Here is a 25,144-nt window from a genome sequence, read left to right on the forward strand (position 1 = left end):
ATTTCCTGTCCTGTCCTCATCCCTCCTCACCTGCATGTGCATCAGACACAAGCACACATATACATTCGGGCCCCTGTACTTCTTTTGAATTTGACCTACATTCAAGCCTAACTCAAATGCCATCTTCATGATTTCTCTGCTCACTCCTCTTACCCAAGGTAATCTTTACCACAACTTTCATTTCATCTTACATGTAAGTCTTGAGGCAAATACAATTTTGTACTTGCATTGTAATCATATATATGTTTTATCTCTTATTAGACGGTTAGCTCCTTAGGGCCCATATCTGATTCATATTGTATCTCTGCCAGCATGTAGCCTTATGTACAATAAGTGTTTTATGAATAACAGTTGGATAAATGAAAGTAATTGATTGGGTTTAGATTGAAATTTTTACCTTAATCTCATTAAACGAAGAAGTGGCTAATACACTTTTTCTTAAGCCATTCCTTCTTTCCTCTTGTGGTTATTTTTTTCATAGTGAGATTTATGTATGTGTAGCATGCTTTTAATGTCATTAGTCTCTTTTTTCATAGAAGTGGTCATCAGGTGCTCATGGTGTTCATTCTACAGGTACCAACTGAATGCCTTATATTTTCCAGCTACTGCCCTGGGTACTGAAGACATAGGAGTGAACAAAATAGATTAGGTCCCTGCTTCAGAAAACTCAGGAATGTACAGCTACATTACCTCTTGTATCATGACTGTTTTTCAGGCAAAACTTTCAAAGTGAATATCTCCTGAAAGTCATCCTATTTATTGCCCACTAATTTGGCTCTTTTGAAAGCATCTGTTTTTTTAACATAGCTAGATGTGCACCATAAATTTCTAACATAATTGGCTACAGGTACTTAGTTCATTTTTTTTTTAAAGTAGTCTGTACTTTCTGAATCTAATTTCCCACTCTGTCAGGCAGAGTACTAAGAGTTGGGGCTATCATGGTAGACATGGTTCCTTCCCATGAAACTTATAGTCTGAAGATTTGGGAGAGCTTATTGATGAGTCTCATAAGATCACAGTAACTACCTAATTGGTAAATGCAACATCATTTGCTAATTCATTTCTATTTGGTCCCTATAGGGAATAAAAGAGATAGAGCTGGTTTATGAGTAAATGTGATATGATTTCATTATGCATCTATTTACTTTGAGATGTCTAGTAGACATTTAGCTGGAGCTACCCAGTAGACTGGTAAACATTTGAGTATGAAGGTTGAGAGAATGTTTTGAATTGGATGTAATGATTTGGGAATTCATTCGACAATTTTTTATTAAGCAGCTACTGTGTATTGGGTACTATGGTAGGCATTAGGGATACAGCAGGGAACAAAATAACACAAAGTCCCTAGTCTCGTGGAATTTACATTCTCAGGGTTGGAGGGTTGGGTGGGGAACATCTAATTCATAAGATAAATAAGTAACAGATATGTTAGTAAGAAATACTGAGGAGAAATATGAAGCAAGGGGATATGAAGTATTTGAGGGGTATTTGTCCTTGACAAGGACAAGGTCAAATGTATGACCATGGGAATAAGCAGATGATATAGTAAAGAGGAAGAATAGAATGGACAGACTGTATTTTGTAGGGATAGTAGGGCAAAGCTCAAGGGAGAAAGAAAATAAGAGTTGAAGGTAATGGTAAAAGAGTGATTCAGTTGATGAATTGTGGATACTGGATTAAATAGTGAAAGAAGAGAAACCTAAAAGGTACTGAGTAATTGGTAGAAAATGGAAGGGTCAGGTAATTAGAGGTCACAAGGAGGGTGAAGAATAGGAGACAGTTATGTTACAGAAACCAATTTGAGAACTCAAGTTTAAGAAGAAGGGAATGGTCAACTGACGTCAGATGCTACAAAGATAAGTACTGGAACGAGTCCTTTGGAGCTGACAATTTGAAGGACAAGACTAGGTGATTTTAATGAAAGTAGTCTCTGCAGTGGGAGAGGAGAGGGTGGAATTAGATTGTAGTGAATTATGGAGCATAAGAGGAGTAAGGACATAGACAGGATTATTGACTAATATTTTAAAAAGTGAAGGAGAGATACAGTAATAGATAGTGGAAGACTAGCAATAGATAGGTAAAGGAAGGATTTTTAAGTTGAAGAGATGACTGGAGTACAATTATATGCTGAAGGGAAAAAGATTGGAAACAAGATATAGGAGACCAAGAATTATTGACAGAAGAGTCCCTGAGATGGGAATTCCCTTGCAGTCCAGTGGTTAGGGCTTAGTGCTTTCACTGCTGAGGGCCTGGATTCCGTCCTTGGGGAACTAAGAGCCCACAAGCTACACGGCATGGCCAAAAAAATTTTTTTTTACAAAGGAAAAGAGTCCCTGAGAAAAGTAGTAACAGACAGGTTTCAGAGCACAGGTAGAAAGGTTAACCTTAGATAAGAAGAGCAACTTTTGAACTGAAAGAGGAGGAAAGAAATAAGGATGGATTAGATGAGTTTGTGGGATATGAAAGAAGAATATAATGAAGGTAGAGAAATTTAAGGAATTCTTACCTCATTGATTAATTTGGTTTCCTTGGAAATGTTGGAGTTAAAGTCGTTTAGAGACTGAAGGAGGGAGGATAGGGTATGATACTTTAAAAGAATGTAAATTTGAAATAGTATGAATGGAATTCATTTAGTCATTTATTTAAAAAATACTAATAGTGCCCACAATATACTGGGTACTGTCCTGTGTGCTAGCGATATAGCAATGAACAAGACAAAGTTCTTGCCCTAAAGATGCTTACATTCTAGTAGAGGAGTAGACAACAAACAATGTCAGGTAGTACTAAATGCCATGAAGAAAAATAAAATATAAAAAGTAGATTGTTGTCATTTTAAAGTATTTTATTCTTGTCTGATCTTTTATGAGTAGGAAAGTGAAAGTATTGTTTAAAATGTTTTCTTTGGAAACACAATGCCTTTTTATAGTGTAAGGGGTGATCATTCTTGTTTTATAGAAGTCTGCAGTACAATCAGAGTACTAGAATGAAAGAATGATTAGGTTTTTGTCTTAAGGAATTTAGAGAATTGATCTAAAAGTGAAATCATATTTTTTCTCCTGGATACAAATATTTTGATTATAATTTCTCTTATTAAGAATTATTATGTAATCATTCAGGCAGGAACATGATATTCTTTCCCAGGTTTTATTACTCATTCTTCAATCTGCCTGCAAAACTGCGCTCTACACTCATTTGTGCTTACTATGTGTCAGGCATTTCCTGACCATAATATAGAAATTAATACATTTAATCCTCATAATAACCAATGAATTAAGTACTATCTTTATCCTCATCTTACAGATAAGGAAACTGAGACCCAGAGAAATAAGTGTAGACTTTTGATCTGACTGCCTGGGTTCAAATTTCAACTCTAGTAAGAATGTTTCCCTCTAAGCCTCTGTGACTTTATATAAAATAATGTTATAGCAACCTCTTAGAATTATTGTGAGGAAAAAGTGACACAGTGCTTGTAAACATTCTAGAACTATGCTTACACATAATGAGCTCTCAAGTGGCTACTATTTTTTTCTTGTTTATATGTTTAGATTGTTTCCATGTTTCTAAATGAAAATCTACTTTTTTATCATTGGCTAATTTTTCTTCAATCCTGGATCCTCAGTGTTATGTTTTCTTTTCCTGATATAGAAACACTGGCGCACAGTCGAAGAGGTCTATTAGCTTTACTGGCCCAGCAAAAGGAGCGCAAATGAAAGGAGGATATATTAGTGCAAACCAAAGCAGAATGGCTGGGTCAAAAAACATGGTGATTCTACCTGACCCCAAAACAGTAGAAAAAATGAATATTTCCTCCACAAAGACAGCCATGCGGGTAATATTCTTTATTAATTCATAATACTTTGAGTCTTTTTTTGAAAATGACACTGGGAAGAACTTGATTGAAATGTTAAAGGTAGAAAGTATGCTGCTTTGAAACAATAACTTCTAATACAGGCATATCTCAGAGATATTGCAGGTTCAGTTCTAGACCACTTGAATAACACAAATATCACAATAAAGTGGGTCACTTGAGTTTTTTTGGCTTCCCAATGCATATAAAAATTATTACATTATACTGTAGTCTCTTAAGAGTACAGTAGCATTATGTTTAAAAATTCCAACGTACGTGACTTAATTAAAAAACTTTACTGCCAAAAAATGCTAACCATCCTCTGAGCCTTCAGCAAGTCATAGTAACATCAAAGATCACTGGTCACAGATTACCATAACAAATATAATAATAATGAAAAAGTTTGAAATATTGCGAGAATTACAAAAATGTGACACAGAGACTCAAAGTGAGCAAATGCTGTTGGAAAAATGGTGTCAATAGACTTGCTGGATGCAGAGTTGTCACAAGCCTTCAATTTGTAAAAAACAGTATCTGTGAAGTGCAATAAAGTGAAGCACAGTAAAATGAGGTATGCCTGTATTGATATATTGATTTTGTTAGAATCTTTGCCATATAACGTATCTTACAGCATAATATTGGCAGTTGGCGCCTATAATTCATTATTGGTAGTAAGAACATTAGAGTGGAATGAAGAAAGTCTACTCATGACCTTAAGAATTATTTAGTCAGCTCAGGCTGCTGTAATAAAGTACCATACACTGGGTGGCTTATAAACAAATTTATTTCTTATAGTTCTGGAGTCTGGAAGTCCAAGAGTACGGTGACAAATGGTCAGGTTCTGGTGAGGACCCTCTTCCAGGTTGCAGACCACCAACTTTTATTGTATCCTCACAAGGGGGAAAGAGAATTAGCTAGCTCCCTAGCCTCTTTTTATAAAGACAGTAATCTCATTCATGAGGGCTCTACCTTCATGACCTAATTACCTCTCAAAAGTTTCACCTCCCAATACCATCTCACACTGGGATTAGTGTTCCAGCATATGAATCTGGGGGGTACACAAACATTCAGTCCATAATAATTATATACATATTACGTACACATTATATGCATTACGTGTATGTTATACATATATATTACATAGTATTAACAGCACTATGTAAAAGGTATAATGCATCATGACCAAGTGGGGATAATATATGCAAGATTGTTCCAATATTCAAAAGTCAGTACTTTCCCCCTTATTAGTAGATTGAAAAAGAATCCATGTGATTATCACAACAGATAAAGAAAAAGCATTTGAAAAATTCAATATCCAATGATTATAAAAATTAAAAATAAAATCTTTCAACTAACTTGAAAGAGAAAGGATTTCCTCAGGAGCCATCTGTAAAACCTACAGTTTACATCATACTCAGTGATGAAAGGCTGAATGCTTTTCCCCTAAGATCAGGAACAAGACACGGATGCTCACTTTCATCACTTCTATTCAGCACAGTAGTGGGTGTCCTAGCCAGAGCACTTAGGCAAGTAAAAGAAATACAAGTCATCCAAAGTAGAAAGGAAGAAGTAAAATTATCTCAGTTCACAGATGACATAATCTTATATGTACAAAACCCTAAAGATTCCACATTAAAAAAATTGTTAGAACTAATAAATTCAGCAAATTTGCAGGATAGAAAATTGACACACAAAAATCTATTGTTTCTATACACTAGCAATGAATAATTTAAGAAGAAAATCAAGAAAAATAGTTTTGTTTGCAATAGCATCAAAAAGAATGAAATACTTAGAAATAAACTTAACTAAGGAGTTGAAAGATATGTACACTGATAACTATAAAGATTGCTGAAAGAAGACAATAATAAATAGGAACACATCCTTTGTTCATAGACTTAATATTGTTAAGATGTCAATACTATCCAAAGCAATCTACAGCTTCAACGCAATCCCTATCAAAATCCCAGTGACATTTTTTGCAGAAATAAAAAAAACCCATCCTAAAATTCATATGGCCTATCAAGGGAGCCCAAATAGCCAAAACAATCTTGAAAAAGAACAAAGTTGGAGGTCTCACACGTCCTGATTTAAAAACTTATTACATAGCTTCAGTAATCAACACAGTGTAGTACTGGCATAAAGACAGACATATAGGGACTTCTCTGGTGGCGCAGTGGTTAAGAATCCGCCTGCCAATGCAGGGGACACAGGTTTGATCCCTGGTCTGGGAAGATCCCACATGCCGTGGAGCAGCTAAGCCCGTGCACCACAACTACTGAGCCTGCACTCTAGAGCCCGCGAGCCACACTATTGAAGCTTGTGTGCCTAGAGCCACAACAAGAGAAGCCACCGCAATGAGAAGCCCATGCCCACAACGAAGAGTAGGCCCCACTCACCACAACTAGAGAAAGCCTGCACACAGCAATGAAGACCCACCACAGCCAAAAAGAAAGAAAGGAAGGAAGGAAGGAAGGAAGAAAGAAAGAAAGAAAGAAAGAAAGAAAAAGACAGACATAGGTCAATGAAATAATATAGAGCCCAGAAATAATAAGGATATCAAGAAAGGAAGGAAGGAAGGAAGGAAAGAAAGGGAGGAAGGGAGGAAGGGAGAAAAGAAAGAAAAGAAAGAGAAAAAAAGAAAGAAAGAAAGAAAAAGAAAGAAAGAAAAGAAAAGAAAGAAAAGACAAACATATAGGTCAATGAAATAATATAGAGCCCAGAAATAAACCCTCACAATAAGGATATCAAGACCATGCAATGGTGTCTTTTCAACAAAGGTGTTAAGAGAACTGGATATCTACATGCAAAAGAACGAAGTAGGACTCTTACCTTACACCATTTACAAAAGTAACTCAAAATGTAACAAAAACCTAAAAGTAAGATCTAAAACTATAAAACTCTTAGAAGAAAATATAAGGGAAAAACTTTTTGACATTGGATTTGACAATGATTTCTTAGATATGATATCAAAAGCATATACAGCAAAAGAGAAAATAGATATATTGGACTACATCAAGCATTAGAAACTTCTGTGCATCAAGGGACACAACAACAGAGTGAAAGGCAGCCCATGGGATGAGGAAAATTATTAGAAAATCATATATCTGATAACAAGTTAATATCTGGAATATATAAAGAACTGCAACTCAACAACAAACAGCCTAATTTTAAAAATTGACAAAGGACTTGAATAAATGTTTTTCCAAAGAAGATATACAAATGGCTGACAGCACGTGAAAAAATGCTCAACATCACACCAGTAATCATTAGGGAAATGTAGATCAGAACCACAGTAAGATACCAGCTCACACCAATTAGGATGGCCACTATGAAAAAAAACCCAACAATAACAGAAAATAACAAGTATTGATGAGGATATAGAGAAATTAGAACCTTTGTGCACTGTTGGTAGGATTGTAAAATGGTGCAGCTGCTATGAAAACAGTATTATTGTCCCTCAAAAATTTAAAAATAGAATTACCATATCGTCCAGCAATTCCATTTCTTGGTCTGTACCTAAAAGAATTGAAAGCAGAGATTTGAACAAATATTTGTACAACGATTTTCATCGCAGCATTATTCATAGTAGCTAAAAGGTGGAAGCAACCCAAGTTTCCATCAACAGATGAATGAATAAACAAAGTGTATCTGTGTATATACCTTTAAAAAGAAGGAAATTTCAACACATACTACAATATGGATGAACCTTGAAAATATTATACTTAGTGAAATAAACTAGTCACAAAAGGACAAAGACTGTGTGACTCGACTTATCTGAGATACCTAGAGTAGTCAAATTCATAGAGACAAAGTAAAATGGTGGTCACCAGGGAAAGAGTAAAGCGGAATTATTGTTTAATGGGTACAATTTGCAGTTTTGTGAGATTTTTGTTTTTGTTTTGCGGTACACGGGCCTCTCACTGTTGTGGCCTCTCCCGCTGCAGAGCACAGCCTCTGGACACGCAGGCTCAGCGGCCGTGGCTCACGGGCCCAGCCGCTCCGCGGCATGTGGGATCTTCCCGGACCGGGGCATGAACCCATGTCCCCTGCATCGGCAGGCGGACTCTCAACCACTGCGCCACCAGGGAAGCCCTTTGTGAGATTTTTAAAACGAGTTCTGGAGATGGATGGTGGTGGTGACTGCACAGCAATGTGAAAGTACTTAATGCCATGAACACTTAAATGTGGTTAAGATGAAAAATGTATGCATTTTACCATAATAACCCCCACTGATGAGCTCTACCTGGGTGTGGCACACTGAGAATCCTGGGCCTTCCCCTGGTCCATGAGATCATGTTCCATGTCAGGAGAGGCAAGCTGAGAAGACCTCAGGCTACTGCCCTATTCCCTCCATGGAGCACTCAACACCTAGAGTGAGGTTGTCACTCATGGAGAAGCTTACCATTGTCTCCACTGTCAACCCCAGAGATCTGGTGCAGAGATATTATCTGGGGAGAGAAGCAAGCTGTACAACAGATAGTTCCTTATATCTTCCATAAGGAACCAGCTTTATTTGCAGCAGAGCATGGAGAAGTTTAAACCTATGAACACCCTCAAAAACAGTGGACATAGTGGTAAAAGGCAATTGCAAGGAAATTAATTGATCTAATGAAGATACACCCTAGACTGTAGGCTACCTAGTTTATAGGGAAACAGGGTATAAGGCAATTCCTCAGCAAGAGAAGCCTTCCTGTAGTGAGAATAAATATTGAACATTGGCATCAGAAACTTCCCTGGAAGGAGCCACAATTTGATTGGATTAGTCTGTAGAGAATTTATGCCCCAGGGCATTGTTGAAAACAATAGAGCAATCAGCTGCCGACTAGTGAAGTTAACAGCTGAGTGTGGTCAGAGTAAGTGTGGAAGAGAGCCCTACCAGTAGCTCTGTCATCGCAGGATGGTTGTGGGCATACCCAAAGCTGCACCTCCCTGAGGAGCAACATTAGTATGTTAACAGGACTGCAGGGTAGGTGTTGGGAGGGGGCATATTAGTTTCCCAGGAGTGCCTTAACAAAGTACCAACAGCTGTATGACTTCAAACAATAGAAATTTATTGTCTCACACTTCTGGAGGCTAAAAGTCTGAAATCAAGGTGTTAGCAGGGGCGTGCAGCTTCTGAATATGCTAGGGAAGTATCTGTTTCTCTCCTAGATTCTGATAACTCCAAACACTCCTTGGCTTGTAGATCCATCACTCTAATCCTCTCTCTGTACATTGTGTTCTCCCCATTATCTTCACAGTATCTTCCCTCTGCCTCTGTTCAAATTTCTCCCTTTTATAAAGACATCAGTCATATTGAATTATGGCTCACCCTAATGATCTCATCTTAACTCAGTTAAATCTGCAAAGACCCTATTTCCATAATCTGAGGTACTGGAGGTTAGGACTTCAACATATCTCCTTTTCGGGGACACTGTTCAAGCTGCAATGGGAAAACAGACCTCACTAAAATAATCCAGGTTATCACTAAACAAAATATAAACAAGCAAATAGCAATAACAAGCTCTAGGGAGGAGGGAAGTTCCAGTACCCAGAGTTGCTACAATATATTATCTAAAATCTCTGATTTCCAACAAAAAATTGTGGAACATGTAAAGAAATAGGAAAGTATGACCCATACTCAAGAAAAAAAGCAACAGAAGCTGTCTGTGGGAGGAAGCAAATGTCAAATTTAACAGAGATTTAAAAGAAGCCATTATAAATAGCTTCATGGAATTACAGAAACTATGCTTTAAAGAAGTAAAAGAAGGTATGATCATGTTACATCAAATATCGATAAAGAGACAGAAATTATAAAAAAGAACTGATGGAAATTCTGGAGCTGAAAAGTACAATAATTGAAACTTTAAAAATTCACTAGAGGAGCTCAACAATGGATTTTAACTGACAGAAGCAAGAATTAGCAAACTAGAAGATAGATCAATAGAGATTATTCAAGACAAACACAGAGTGGGAAAAAAATGAAGAAAAATGAATAGAGCCATCAAACACCATCAAACACACCAACATATGCATAATGGGAGTAACAGAAGAAGAGAGACACAAAAGGAAAGGAAAAAATATTCAAAAAGATAATGGAAAACACCCCAAATTTAATGAAAAACAATATCCTACATATCCAGGAAACTCAGTGAAGTCCAAGAATGAATGAATGCAGACATATTATAGTAAAAATGCTGAAAGTCAAAGACAAGAAGAAAATCTTAAAAGCAGCAGGAGAAAAACAGTGTGTATCATGTACAAAGGAACCTTAATAAGATTAACAGATAACTTTTCATCAGAAACAATGAGGCTAGAAGGCAGAGGAGAACAAATTTGAAGTTGTTAAAGAAAAAGCTCAACCAAGAATGTTGTATCCAGTAAAGCTATTATTCCAAAATGAAGATGAAATAAAGAGTCTCCAAGATAAACAAAAACTGAAAGAATTTATTGCTTGCAGACCCACCTTACGGGAAATACTAAGGGAAGTTCTTCAGCTTGAAAACAAGTAACTTCAGATGGTAATTCATATCCATACAAAGAACATCAGTGAACACAATTATGTAATTACAACAACTATTATATCATGTAATTAATGCAACTATTAGTGCATTTCCTCCTTTTTTCCCTCTTAACTGATTTGAAAAACGATTATATAAAATAACACGTATATAATGTATTATTGGATCTATGACACAGAAATGTAATATATGTGTTATGTATTTGGCAGTAATAGCACACAGGAGGTGGATGGGAACAAAGCTGTAATGTAAGCAAATGATGACAAAATGAAAAGTAATAATTATGGCTCTGTTTTCTTATATTTTGTAACAGTAATACATGTAATTTACATAAAAATAATACTACAGAAGGGGGAAATAGTGAATAGAGCTATATAGGAGTAATATTTCAATATATTTCTGAAACTAAGCTGATATAAATCCAAAGCTAATTTTGACAAGATGTGTATGTTAAACCCTAGAACAACCATCTAGAAAAACCTCAAAAATATAATGAAAAGATCATTAAAAAATTAAAATGCTACCTTAGAAAATATTCACTCAATGCAGAAAAAAGTAATAAAGGATGAATAGAGAACAAAAAAGACATGAGACATATGGAACACATAAAGTAAGATGGGAGATATAAATCCAACTATATTAAGAAAACATTAAATGTAGATAGATTAAACAATCCAAATAAGGGGCATAGATTGTCAGACTGGCTTAATAAACATGATCCAATGATAGGCTGTCTAGAGGAGACACACATTAATTTCAATATTAATTTCAGACCAATATCTCTTATGAATGTGGGTGCAAATATCCTGAACAAAATTCTAGCAAACCAAATCTAACATATAAAAAGAATTATATGCCTGGAGTGCATTAGTCTGCTAAGGCTGCCATAACATAATATCACAGACTGTATGGCCTAAACAGTGTCCTAATCTACTCTTCCTTTAGGGACACTAGTTATATTGGATTAGGACCCACCTTAATGGCCTCATTTTAACTTAATTATCTCTTTAATGTCCCTATCACTAAATACAGTCACATTTAGAGGTACTAGGGGTTAGGGGTTCAACATGTGAATTTTTTGGTGGGGAGAGACAATTCAGCCCATAACAGTTACCAAATGGGATTTATCCCAGGGATGCAAAGTACTTTAACATCTAAAAATCAATGTAATACATCTCATATCAGTAGAATAAAAAGCAATGATCATCTAGATCCAGAAAAAGCACTTTTCAAAATTCAACATCCTTTCATGATAAAAACACTTAATAAACTAGGAGTAGAGGGACTTCCTCAACTTGATAAAGAACACTTATGAAAAATCCACTAATATCAACTCAGTCATGCAACTGGATGCTTTCCTTTTGACATCAGGAACAAGACAAAATTTTCTTGCCACTCTATTCAACATTGTACTGGAGGTTCTAGATAGGGCAATTAGGGGGAAGAAAAAGGCAACCAAATTGGAAAGGAAAAGATAAATCTCTATTTGCAGGTGACATAATGTTACATATAGAAACTCCTAAGAAATCTACTAAAAAACTATTAAGACTATTGAATTCCCTGGCAGTCCAGTGGTTAGGACTCAGCGCTCTCACTGCAATGGCCCGGGTTCAATGCCTGGTGGGGGAACTAAGATTCTGAAAGCCGTGGCATGGCCAAACAAACGCAAAACAAACAAAAACAAACAAAAATAGAAACTATTAAAACTAATGAATGGATTCTGTTAGGTTGCAGGATACATGATCAATATACAAATAAATTGTATTTTTTACACTTGCAATAAACAATTTGAAAATTAAGAAAACAATTTCTTTCACAATAACATCAAAAACAATAAAATACTTAGGAATTAATTTAATAATAGAAGTGACATCATAAGCTCTGAAAACTGTAAAACATTACTGAATGAAATTAAAGATGATCTAAATAAATGGGAAAGCATCCAAAATTTATGAATTGGAAGACTTACCATTATTAAGATGGTGATACTTTCCAATCTGTTCTATAGATTCAACACAGTCCTTATCAGAATCCCAGCAGACTTCCTTGTGCAAATTGACAATTGATTCTAAAATTCATATGGAATTGCTAGGAACCCAGAATAGCCAAAATAGTCCTGAAAAAGGAGACTAAAGTAGGCAGACTCACACTTCCCAATTTCAACATTTACTACAAAGCAACAGAAATCACGATAGTGTGGTACTGATTGGCACAAGGATAGATATACAGATCAATGGAATAGAATTGAGAGTCCAGAAATAGACCCATTATATCTATGGTCAACTGATTTCTGATAAGCGTACCATGACCATTTAAGAGGGAAGGGATAGTCTTCAATAAATGGTGCTGGGATGACTGGATAGCCACATGCAAAAGAATAAAGTTGGACCCTTGCCTCACACCGTATAAAAATTAATTCAACATGAATCAAAGACATATGTAACAGTTAAAACTAAAAACTCTTAGAAGAAAACATGGTGGTAAACCTTCATTACCTTGGTTTGGTGAAGGATTCTCAGATATGACACAAAAAATATGAACAACAAAAGAAAAAAAGCCAGATGAATTGAACTTTACCAAAATTAAAAATGTTTGTGCTTCAAAGAACATAATAAAGTAAAAAGTCTACCCACAGAATGGGAGAAAATATTTGCAAACAATATATCTGTTAAGGGATTTGTATCGGGAATATATAAAGAATTACAACTCAATAATAAAAAGACAAAATCCAATTAAAAATTGGGCAAGGGATTTGAATGCTCATTTCTCCAAACAAGGTATACAAATGGTGAAAAAGCACATGGAAAAATACTTGACATCACTAGTCATCAGAGAAATGCAAATCAAAACCACAGTGTGACCTTTACTTCATACTCAGTAGGATGGCTAGAATCAAAAAGTCAGATGACAAAAAAAAAAAAAAAAAAAAAAGTCAGATGACAAGTGTTGGCAAGGATATCAAGAAATCAGAATACTACTGATAGGAATGTAAAATGTCCTGCCACTTTGGAAAACAGTCTGGTAGTAATTCAGGTGTTTAAACATACTGTTATCATATGACCCTGCAATTCTACATATAGATATATACACCCAAGAGAGATTAAGATATATTTCCAACCCAGAAACTTGTACATGAATGTTTATATCAGTATTATTCATAATAGCCAAAAAGTGGGAACAGCGCAAATGTCCATCAGTGGACAGATGGCTAAACAAAATGTGGTATATTCATACAGTAGAATATTATTCAACCACAGAAAAGGAATGATGCATGCAACAGCATGGATGAATCTTGAAACCATTATGCTAAATGAAACAAGCCAATCAAAATACCACACACTATGTGATGCCACTCACATGAAAGTCCAGAATAGGGAAATCTATAGAGTCATGAAATACCTAAGTGGTTGCCCAGGACTGGGAGGAAGACAAGGGTTAGGGAATCAGAGTTAAAGGATACAGAGTTTCTTCTTGAGGTGATAAAAAATTTCTAAAATTAACTGTGGTGATGATTGCTCATATTTGTGAATACACTCAAAACCACTGACTTGTACACTTTAAAAGCTATTTAAAAAGATAATTATGCAGATTGTGTGTAACTTTATGCCAATTTTAAATTTTGCAAAATTTGCAAATGAATATAAAATGGAAAGATTCCTTAAAAACTTACATTTTACCAAGAGACAAACAAAAATGAAAATTGGAAGATATTAAAGAAATTAATATGAGTAATTTAAAAATCTTTCTTCAAAGATAATTCCAGGCTCAGATGGTTTCACTAGTGATATATGCCAAACACATAAGGACAAAAACAGAACAGAAGAAATGGGTATACTCCAGAACTCATGTTATGAGGCTAGAAATATCTTGATATCAAAATCTGACTACAACAGTATGAGAAAGAAACATTACAAGTCAATATCTCCAAACATAGATGGAGAAATCCTCAATAAAATGTTAACAAAATTCAATAATAATAAAAAGAGATAGTACATCATGAGCTACATTTATACCAAGAAAGATTGGTTTAACATTTAAAAATCCATTAGTGTAATTCACCACATTCATATATAGCTTAAAGGAAAAAAGCATATGATCATCTCAATACATAAAGTATTTATTTGATAAGATTAAAATTTATTCATGATTTAAAATGTTCTTATGAAACTGGCAATCACAAGGAACTTCCTTAATCTGATTTATAAAATCCTGCAGCACTGGTTGTATTTAATGGTAAAGCATTCCTAAGAAGGATCCACTTCTATCCAACATTCTTGGAAGTCTTAGCCATTTCAGTATGGCAAGAAAAAGAAATGAAAAATGTAAGCATTGGAAAGAAAGAAACGAAACACTGAATATTTGTAAATGACACAATTATCTACATGTAAAATTTTAAATCACCTATTAATAATTATCAAATTAATAAGAGTTTAGCAAGGTTATTGGATATCAAAAAAAAACAACCGAGAACAATTATATTTTTATATACCAGCAACACACATTTCAAAAATTACATATTTTTCTAATGATACCATTTATAATAGCACTAAAATGTATTAAGTACTTGTGGATAAATATAACAAAGATGCACATACCTATACTGTAAAAACTATAAAATTTTACCGGGAGACATTAAACAAGAGCCAAACAAATGGAGAGCTAGAACATGTTTATGCATAGAAAGAGTCAGTATTGTAAGTATATCAATTATACCCAAATTTTGATGTATAGATTCTTTGCAATTTCAGTCAAAATCTCAGTTGTTTTTCATTGTATTTTTTTCAGGAACTTGTCAAGGTAAGTCTAAAATTTATATAAAGCTGCTGAAGCTTAGGTATAACCGAGATACTCTTGAATAAGAACTTTGTGGAAGGACTTGCTCTCCTAGATACCAAGTTTTATATAAAGTGTAACATTAACAAAGGTATAGACAGAGAGCCTACAAGTGACTCAGGCACATATAAACACTTGTTTTATAATAAATGTGCACTAGAGAGTAATGGGGAAATAACAGGATTTTCAAAAATTCTTGTTGAGACAATTGGGTATTCACATGGAATAAAAATATATTGGCTTTCTTCCTCATACTATACACAAAACTCAATTCCGGGTATATTATAGATCTAAACATGAAAAGCAAAAATATCTTCATAATTTCAGGATTGGGAATGGTTTCTTGGATGAGACATCTAAGGCGTAAACCATAAAGGAAAACATGATAAATTTGACTACGCTAAGATGAAGAACTTCTATTCATTAAAAGATACTACAAGGAAAATTCAGCCATAGAGTGAAAGAAGACATTTTCAACACGTAAAACAGAAAGGGTTCATAGTCAGAACATTTAATGAACTCTATCATCAATTTAAAAAAAGACGGAACTCAACAGAAAAGTGTGCAAAGGACTTGTATGGGATATTTTCCTTCAAAAAAAAGGAAGTCAAGATAGGAATAAACACATGAAAAGAAGTTCAATTTCATGAAAATTAAAGTCAAAATGAGATACCTGTATACCTATACCCATACTGGTTTAAATTTCTAAATCTGGCAGTGCTAGTTGTTGATGAGAATGTAGAGTAACAGCAACTGTCACAATGCTGGCAATCTTGAAAAGTTTTACAATCAACTTGGAAAACAGTTTGGTGTTATCAGGTTGACTCATCAATTCCACATCTATCTATCCCCTACAGAAATACATTTTCATGTTTAACAGTATGCTTTCACATTAATGTTTATTGAAACAGTTTTCATGATGGCCAAAAACTGGGAAACAATTCAATGTCTGTTAAAAGTAAAAGAGATAGATAAAATAGGATATACTAATCCAACAGACTACAGTCACCAATAAATGAATGAACTATTATACATGCAACAACATGGAGAGATACATAAAAGCATACTGTTGAACAAAAGATGTCAGATAATTCCATTATAATATATGGCTATTTATATAAATTTTAAAAACAGGCAAAACTAAATTACATTGATAAACTTGGTAAATATCAATACTAAGTGCTAACCAAAATCTGGAGCAACCAGAACTCTCATACTTTGTTGGTGGCAACCACTTGGGAAAACCTTTCAGCAGTATCTACTATATGTGAACATATAAATAATCCAATAACCAGGAATTTCACACAGGTATACACCCAACATAAATTCATACAGTATAGTCAGCAAAACACACGTACAACCATCTTCTTAGTGGCATCATTTGTTTTTGTTTTTTTTAAATATACTTATTTATTTATTTTGGCTGCGTTGGGTCTTCATTGCTGCTCGCGGGCTTTCTCTAGTTGCGGCGAGTGGGGACTACTCTTCGTTGCAGTGTGCGGGCTTCTCACTGCAGTGTCTTCTCTTGTTGCGGAGCACAGGCTCTAGGTGCGAGGGTTTCAGTAGTTATGGCACATGGGCTTAGTAGTTGTGGCTCGCGGGCTGTAGAGCTCAGGCTCAGTAGTTGTGGCGCATGGGCTTAGTTGCTCTGCAGTACGTGGGATCTTCCTGGATCAGGGCTGGAACCCATGTCCCCTGCATTGGCAGGTGGATTCTTAACCACTGCACCACCAGGGAAGCCCAGTGGCATCATTTGTAATAGGCAAAAATTTGGAAACTACAGAAATGTCCATGAACAATAAAATAGATATATGAAATTGTGATATATTCACACAATGGAATATTGTACAACAATGAAAATGAACCATCTACAGCTATACTTAACAATATGAAGAGGTCTCACAAATATAACATTGAAAAAAAGAAACCAGATACCAAGGGTATGTGCTTCATGATTCCATCAAAGTGAAGTTCAAAAACAGGCAAAACTAATCCATGGAGTCAGTATAATCATTACCTTTGGTGGGAGATAGTGACTCTTATGGAAGGAACTTCTGAGATGCTGGTAATTTTCTGTTTCTAAATCTGAATGCTAGGTACCTGGGTGTCTTCTGTTTATGAAAATTTATTAAGGTGTGCATTTATATGTGCACATCTCTATGTATATTTTACTTCAATATAAGTTATAAAAAGTAAGTGCTATTGTTTAGGAATGCATACTTAATAAAACTTTAAAAAGAAGAAAGAAAATAATTACCAAAATCAAGTTAATGATATTCACTGGGGAGGAGGGAGAGGCAGTAAACCAGAAGAAGCAAAAGCCAGGGGAGCTGCTTGTGATCTAGGAGGGGCAAAGTCTCCTAGAGGTTCTATCAATGTTCTAATTTTTTACTTTAGTTATGATTATAAGAACATTTGCTTTGTATTATTTAACTATATGGTTATGTTTTAATTATATTTCTGTATGTGTTAAATTTCATAATGAAAAATATTAAAAATTAACCAAAAACAAATAAGCCAAAAATGTGTAATAACTTGGCTAATGTTTATTAATAAAATGTTAAATGAAAAGTTTTGGTTTTTAAAGCTTATACATAAAAAAATTAAATATACCAAAATATTAACAATCTGAATGAATTATCTTTCTATATTTTTGAATTTTCTCAAAATTAGTATATATTTCTTATATATAGGTAAAAGATGAATAAGACTTTTTAAAAAGTGTATGCCTCAGTTAAGAAACTTTTTAAGCATAAAATCTTTTATCATTTAATTTTTCATGTTTGTCCTATCCTACAAACATTGTATTTATCTTTTTTCTACTATTTTTATCTCTCTTTTTTAGGGCCTATCATTCAGAAACCCTGTCTTTTTTACTTATTTTATTTTAAATAACTATTTTCTACAGGTGACTGATATACATGGAGTTGATGTTACTCCCAGACCTCTTTACCATCCAGATCCATATACTGGTACAGCAAAGCCAAATAAACTATTGACATCACAAGAAGGATCACGTACATCAGACTTTATAGCTTCCTATAGCCTTTATCAGAATACAATAAATCCTAGTACGTTAGGGCAGTTTACAAGGTAGCGTATACTATTCTATGATTCTTTTTTTATATCTTATGTATTTTCATTTAAGTTGCACATATGTAACTTAGATGTCAGTTGTCCCCAGTCTCCCAGCTCTGTTCTCTCATCCTAGTGTGCCACCTCTGTGTTCCTCTCATGTTTTAACTAGATGTAGAGCTTGCATGTCAAGTGTTCCCCTACACTTACACCAAAACATTTGTGAAAAAATATACAGATTTTACTCAAGATTTCCTGAGGAGCCAAAAGATGTGACCTAGCATCACAGACGTGTTTCTTCAGTTTCTTTCATGCTGCAGTTTAGGAGCTTTCCTTTTTCTCCCTCCCTATTCTTCCATACAAATCCTTGTTCTCCTAGGGTTTGATTTCTCTCTTGTTTTATAACTTTTTTTTTGGTAAATGACATGTTTTGCATTTACATATATAGATACTTATATAATTGAAAATTTTTACTGCTTCCAATAGAGAAATGCAGTCTTTGCCATAATAAAACAGTACTCCTAAAACAATCTAAAGATTATGGGGAAATACTTTAGTGTTTAACTTTCAATCTGGTAAATTAAAAGTTCCAGATGTTAACTAAGCACGAAATTTTGGAGAAAATATGCTGCTCTAGAGTCTGCCTCCAAATTAGCATACAGAAGCCATGGGAGTTCTCCGCAAAACAAAGGATATTCCAGTAAACTGAAACCAACCTTTTGGAGGGCAGTTGGAACTATAAATAGAAAGGAAAAAAGTATGTAATATCATGGAGTAATGTTAAGTTTCTATGTTTAAAGGAAATTATTTTTGGATTCTTCAGTGTATTGATTTCCCACAAAGTATATAAATTTTATTTTAAATTAAGTCTTGAGAGGACATTTATCAAATTGAATAAATTGCATTTAATATGGGATTTGAAAAATGAGCAGAAACCTGGTGAAAAATGAAGGGTAGAATACTCCAGGCTGAGGCCCTGAGGTAAGAGAGCTCCATAAGTTTGAGAAACTTAAAAAAAAAAAAGTGGGGGGAGAGAATATTGATAATGAAGATAAGACGGAGAGTCTCGATAGGTAGGCTGTGTTTTGGATTTTTATCCTAAACATACTGTTGAGAATCCGTTGAAGGTCTCTAGGCATAGGTTTGACATGTTTTATTTCTAAAATATATTTAAAATGACTTTTTACTTAAAGAACATTAAATATCAACTCAGTATTTAAAGAACTAGTTTTATTTTTATCAACTTCGCTCATATGATTACAGTATATTTGATTTCTCAATCTGATAATGTTTTCATTTATACATTTAATTGCCCATAAAGACATCTAAATAAATAATGTTGTTATTCATTATTAAAGGTCAATTTTAGGAAGCAGTACAGTTTCTAAGTCAAGTACATCCACTACTGAATCAATAGTAGAAGACCTAGAAGAACCATCCTTTAAACGGGAAAGGTTGGCTAGTTTTACAGGTAATGAAAATCCAATCTTTTATTTCAGTAACAGTTCATTATTTCTTTAGCAAATATGCTCATTATTTTTTGGATGCTTGAGATAGCAGAACTATGGTAATCATTCCCAAATGCTGGCCTGTGCAGTAGCTACATGAGAATTACCAGGGTAATGTTTATATATTTTTTAAAATTCTCAAGTGACTTTCTTGCACCACCAGCCTCAGTAATCACAGACCCTGTTTTTTTTTTTTTGTTTTTAATTTTAAAAAAATGTTTTATTTATTTATTTTTGGTTGCATTGAGTCTTTGTTGCTGTGTGCGGGTTTTCTCTACTTGTGGCGAGCAGGGGCTACTCTTCATTGCGGTGCATGGGCTTCTCATTTCTGTGGCTTCTCTTGTTGCGGAGCACGGGCTCTAGGTGTGCGGGCTCTAGGCCACGGGCTCAGTAGTTGTGGCACGTGGGCTTAGTTCCTCCCTGGCATGTGGGATTTTCCAGGACCAGGGCTTGAACTTGTATCCCCTGCATTGGCAGGTGGATTCTTAACCACTGCACCAGCAGGGAAGTCCCACAGACCCTGTTTTAAAAGAGCTCAGCTTCTAACTCAGGAGACAAATAATTGTGATACACTGTGATCAATGCCATATTAAGACATGTGCAGAATGTGATGGGAGTACTTACAAAGAAAATATTAACTACTGTGAAGTGGAAAACAAAAAATGAGAGAACGTTCATAGAGAACATTATTGACTTTTGAATTGGGTTTCTAAAGATAAATAGTAATTTGTCAGGAGAACAAAAGGAGAGGCCCATTCCAGGCAGAAGATAAAATATGAGGTAATGCAAAGGATTATGCAAGTAAAGTTAAAAGAATGAGGAAATAATGGTTGACCAAAAGTGCTGGAAGAAGTGGGTACTTCCTTGAGAGTCAGGATGTCTTTTCCTCTAAGATGATAATGAGGATTAGTGAAAATATTAATAAGGTTGGAAAAGTGCTTGATGGACTCTTCTATTTGGTGTTATCATATGTAACAGAATGCTTCTGACAAGTAACAGAATACCCAACTACCATTTTTCCCACATTAAAAGAAGTTAAAGGTAGGTAGCTTTTGGCTTTGCTTTTGTGGCTTAATTGTGTCAGAATCTGGATTGGAAGCTCTGCTCTTTTCGTAAGCCTTTTCTTCTTGTTTCTTGCCTCATGGTCTCATGATATGTGCCCCAGCTCTGGGTATTATATCCACATTAAAAGCAGAAAGAAGGAGAAAGGCAGTAGCACCAGTCACATCTCCCTCATTTATCAGGAAAGTAAACGTTTTCCCAGAAGGCTTCCTTTTTCCTGTATATTTCTGTTTTTATCTCATTGGCCAGAACTGTGTCACATTGACACCACTAGCTTCAAGAGAGGCTGGAAAAGCCAAATATTTTATTTCTCAGCCTGTATTAATGGAAAGAGCCCAGGGAGGGGAGAAAGGCTTAGCAATGAAAACTTAAGCAATTAGCAATGTCTGTTGTAGGAAGATGTGCGTCCTCTCAGGAGGGGACAAAGAATTGAATTATTGTCATAAGCTCCCCCAGCAGTCTCTACATATATTCTTGCCACCCTCCAATTTGTTTTTCCAAACTGTATGCAGAATTGAACCTGCTCTCCTTCTTGGATGGGACTCGAACCCAGCCAAAATTCAGATTGGGACTTGAATCGACAGGATGGAACTTGAACCCGTGGAATGGGACTCAAGCCCAGCCACACCTCAGACTGGGGTCCCTGACTTAGGAGGGGACTCAAATCCACTGTCTTTTAATTGAAGCTGCTCACCTGGTGTCAGGACTTACTCAAGCTCAGATTCTTTTATCTCCTTGCAGAAAGAATTCAGCATGAGGCAAAGCGATAGGCAAAGAGTGAGTTTATTAGCATAGGATACTTGTGAGAGCTACAAGTGGGCAGGCAAGGGAGCACAGCCCTGAGAACAGAGAGCGTTACATTTTTATAATCAAAGAAGAAGTGGGGTGGGAAGAGAAGACCACCTTCTTCCTCAGTTTTGGGTAGACGTCAAGGCTTAAATCACTAGTTCCTCCTTTTACCCTGTATGGTCTAATGGGGACGGTCATGATGCTCTTTAAATATGTATATTAGCAGAAGGGTGGTGACATATACTAATATATGGTAATTCATCTCAGGTTTTGGTATAATGTCCCCTTTCACCTACTTTCTTTCCTTTTTCACCTATATTTCTGTCTTGCAGAAATGCTACTCTTCAAGGACTACTAACTCCCTGATTTCATGTAACAAGATTCAGACCGTATATCTATTGTGTTTTAACAATGACGTTTGTGGCTTGAGTGTGCCTGGTGCTTGGATGCACCTGGTCTTTCGTCAAGGTAGTGTAGATTGTTGCTAGGTTACTAGATTCTTTTCTTGAGTGGTCAATAGTTTACAACAGTCTCCCCAAACTCCCTTAAAATTCTCTTTCTGTCTTTAATCCCCTAGTGGGATTTCTAAGCCAACTAATTATCCTACTGTATCCCTATTAGAATGATCTTTTTAATAACACAATCTAATCACATTCTCCCTGCTTAAAGCCCTCCAATGGATTTGCATTCCTCTTAAGATAAAGAAGAAAATTTTTATGTAGTGATTTGCCTTGAGGTCTACCTCTATTTGTCTACATCAAAAACAAACAAACAAACAAACGTAACAAAACTTCACCTCCAGAAGCCTTGAAGAATAATATAGATGTTTATATCGTCTTGGCCTGCTGGTGAATTCTAACTACAAAGTCAAGTCTCTAAACTGAGTCACACCCAAAGAATTCTACTTCTACCACCTGGTAGATTAGTATTTCTCAGTCTTGACTGCACATTAACATAATCTGGTATACCTTTTATTTTTTATTTTTATTTCTGGCTGCGTTGGGTCTTCGTTGCTGCACGTGGGCTTTCTCTAGTTGTGGCGTGCCGGGCTATTCTTTGTTGCAGTGCGTGGGCTTCTCATTGCTGTGGCTTCTCTTGTTGCGGAGCACGCGCATGGCACCTAGTCATGGTAGTCGTGGCACGCGAGCTCAGTAGTTGTGGCTTGCAGGCTGTAGAGCACAGGCTCAGTAGTTGTGGTGCACAGGCTTAGTTGCTCCATGGCATGTGGGATCTTCCTGGACCAGGGCTCAAACCCGTGTCCCCTGCATTGGCAGGAGGATTCTTTTTTTTTTAAACACCTTTATTCGGGTATAATTGCTTTACAGTGTTGTATTAGTTTCTGCAGTGTAACAAAGTGAATCAGCTATATGAGTACGTATATCCCCATATCACCTCCTTCTTGCCTCTCCCTCCCACCCTCCTTATCCCACCCCTCTAGGTGGTCGCAAAGCACCGAGCTGATCTCCCTGTTCCATGCAGCTGCTTCCCACTAGCTATCTATTTTACATTTGGTAGTGTGTGTATGTCAGTGCTACTGTCTTGACTTCGTCCTAGCTTACCCTTCCCCCTCCTGTGTCCTCAAGTCCATTCTCTACGTCTGTGTCTTTATTCCTGTCCTGGCAAGTGGATTCTTAACTACTGCGCCACTAGGGAAGTCCCCTATTAGGTTCTATCTACTGTAAGATCATTCATTTTTATAATTAGCATATCTGTGCCATAATGCTACTTTAAGGTATATGTAACTAAATCATAGATGAAGATCTGGTGGTCTTAAAGAAAGAAAGTTTAGAGAATCAAGAACCAAAATTTAGGGGCTTCCCTGGTGGCACAGTGGTTGAGAGTCCGCCTGCCGATGCAGGGGACACAGGTTCGTTTCCCGGTCCGGGAAGATCCCACATGCCGCGGAGCAACTGGGCCCGTGAGCCATGGCCGCTGAGCCTGCGCGTCCGGAGCCTGTGCTCCGCAACGGGAGAGTCCACAACAGTGACAGGCCTGCGTACCACAAAAAAAAAAAGAAAAAAAAAAAAAAGAACCAAAATTTCTAGTCTCAAAGCTGCCAGTATTCCTGTGTGACCTTAAACTTCTCACTTAGCCTCTCTGTTTCTCATTTTCTTCACTGATAAAACGAACAGTTTGAACTAGATATATCTCCAGTTGTGTCCATATGGGTAATTCATTTACTTTTTCACTTACCTTATATCTACCTTAGCTAGATTTGCTTATATAAATCATCTCTCCCTCATATTTTATTTTATTTTTAATTTTTATTTATTTAATTTTTTGCGGTATGAGGGCCCCTCACTGCTGTGGCCTCTCCCGTTGCGGAGCACAGGCTCTGGACGCGCAGGCTCAGCGGCCATGGCTCACGGGCCCAGCCGCTCCTTAGCATGTGGGATCCTCCCGGTCCGGGGCACGAACCCGTGTCCCCTGCATCAGCAGGCGGACTCTCAACCACTGCGCCACCAGGGAAGCCCTCTCCCTTATATTTTAAATTTATTGCATAAATAATAAAAATTAAAGAACATCTTTTAAAAGAAGAATCATCCAATACTGTAAAGCATTAGCAATTAAAAATTTTGTTTCCTCAGCTTCTCCGTATGCATAAGTGTTTTAATTGTTATAACCATAGCGTGGGTTTTGTCCTGGATTATTCTGTCACTTTACATTTTATCACAAACATTTTCATATGTTTTTAATGTCATATTTAATTACTAGTTAATATTCATAGATGAGTATACTATTATTTATTTAGCCATTCCAAATGTTGATGATTGGTTTGTGAAATTAGTAGCTTGTAGTTTTTTTAGGTTATAAGGAGAGTGTTTTTCTCAGGCTTTGGGCCTTCTTAAGGAGACTGAGCCTTAATCTCTGGAAAGTGTATACCCTTAAGTCTTGTTTTCCTAAAGCTTTTCAAGCTTTACCCATGTCAAAGCCTCAGGTATCCCTGCTTCACACGCTGTTTTTAACAGAAAACATTGAACTCTGACCTATATACCGTGTCATGGCTCTTTATTACCTATACAACCAAGTCTAAACTCTCTAGCCCTGACACTCCATTCTCAGTGAAATTTTTCAAGAATCTGGGACTTCTGACAAGACTACAGGCTTGAGGCTAACCCTTTTCAGTGTATGTTTTGCATGGATATTGAGCCTCTTTTTCTGCTATATTTAACCACAACTTTCACTGGAGAGTCTTTTTAGCTCTTGGTGAAGATGATTAGAGGTGAGCTGTAATCTAAATCAAAAGTCAACCAGTAAGAAGGACAAACAGAATAAAAGGCTGTTGTAGATATAGACTAGAAATTAGCTTCAGGGCTCAGAGAAGGGTTGCATATTATCTGGGAAATACACTTGCCCATATGTCTCTTGAGTTGTATCAATAGTTGTTCACCCCAATCTCCCTGTTAATATTATAGGATAGATGTAACGGGATGCCCTTGTAGTCATGACTACACATTTGAGATTGGAGTAGGCTTGATGTATCAGCAACAGAGATGGTTTATGAGCCATAGGATCCAGTTTGGCTTCAG

General features: G+C 36.0%; 1 protein-coding gene across 1 annotated transcript in view; it reads left to right on the top strand.

Moving 5' to 3' along the window:
- The window catches only part of DNAI4 (dynein axonemal intermediate chain 4), a gene marked incomplete at both ends in the record, with an annotated part of 124,091 nt that overhangs the window by 6,062 nt on the left and 92,885 nt on the right, over positions 1-25,144 (top strand). Inside the window, 3 exon segments of the mRNA XM_082666033.1 lie at positions 3,646-3,829; positions 18,089-18,273; positions 19,614-19,726. Coding sequence (XP_082522159.1) covers positions 3,646-3,829; positions 18,089-18,273; positions 19,614-19,726 — 482 coding nt within the window.

This window comes from Grampus griseus, assembly GCF_964374135.1.
Source record: "Grampus griseus genome assembly, chromosome: 1".
In the NCBI taxonomy this organism is placed as follows: Eukaryota; Metazoa; Chordata; class Mammalia; order Artiodactyla; family Delphinidae; genus Grampus; species Grampus griseus.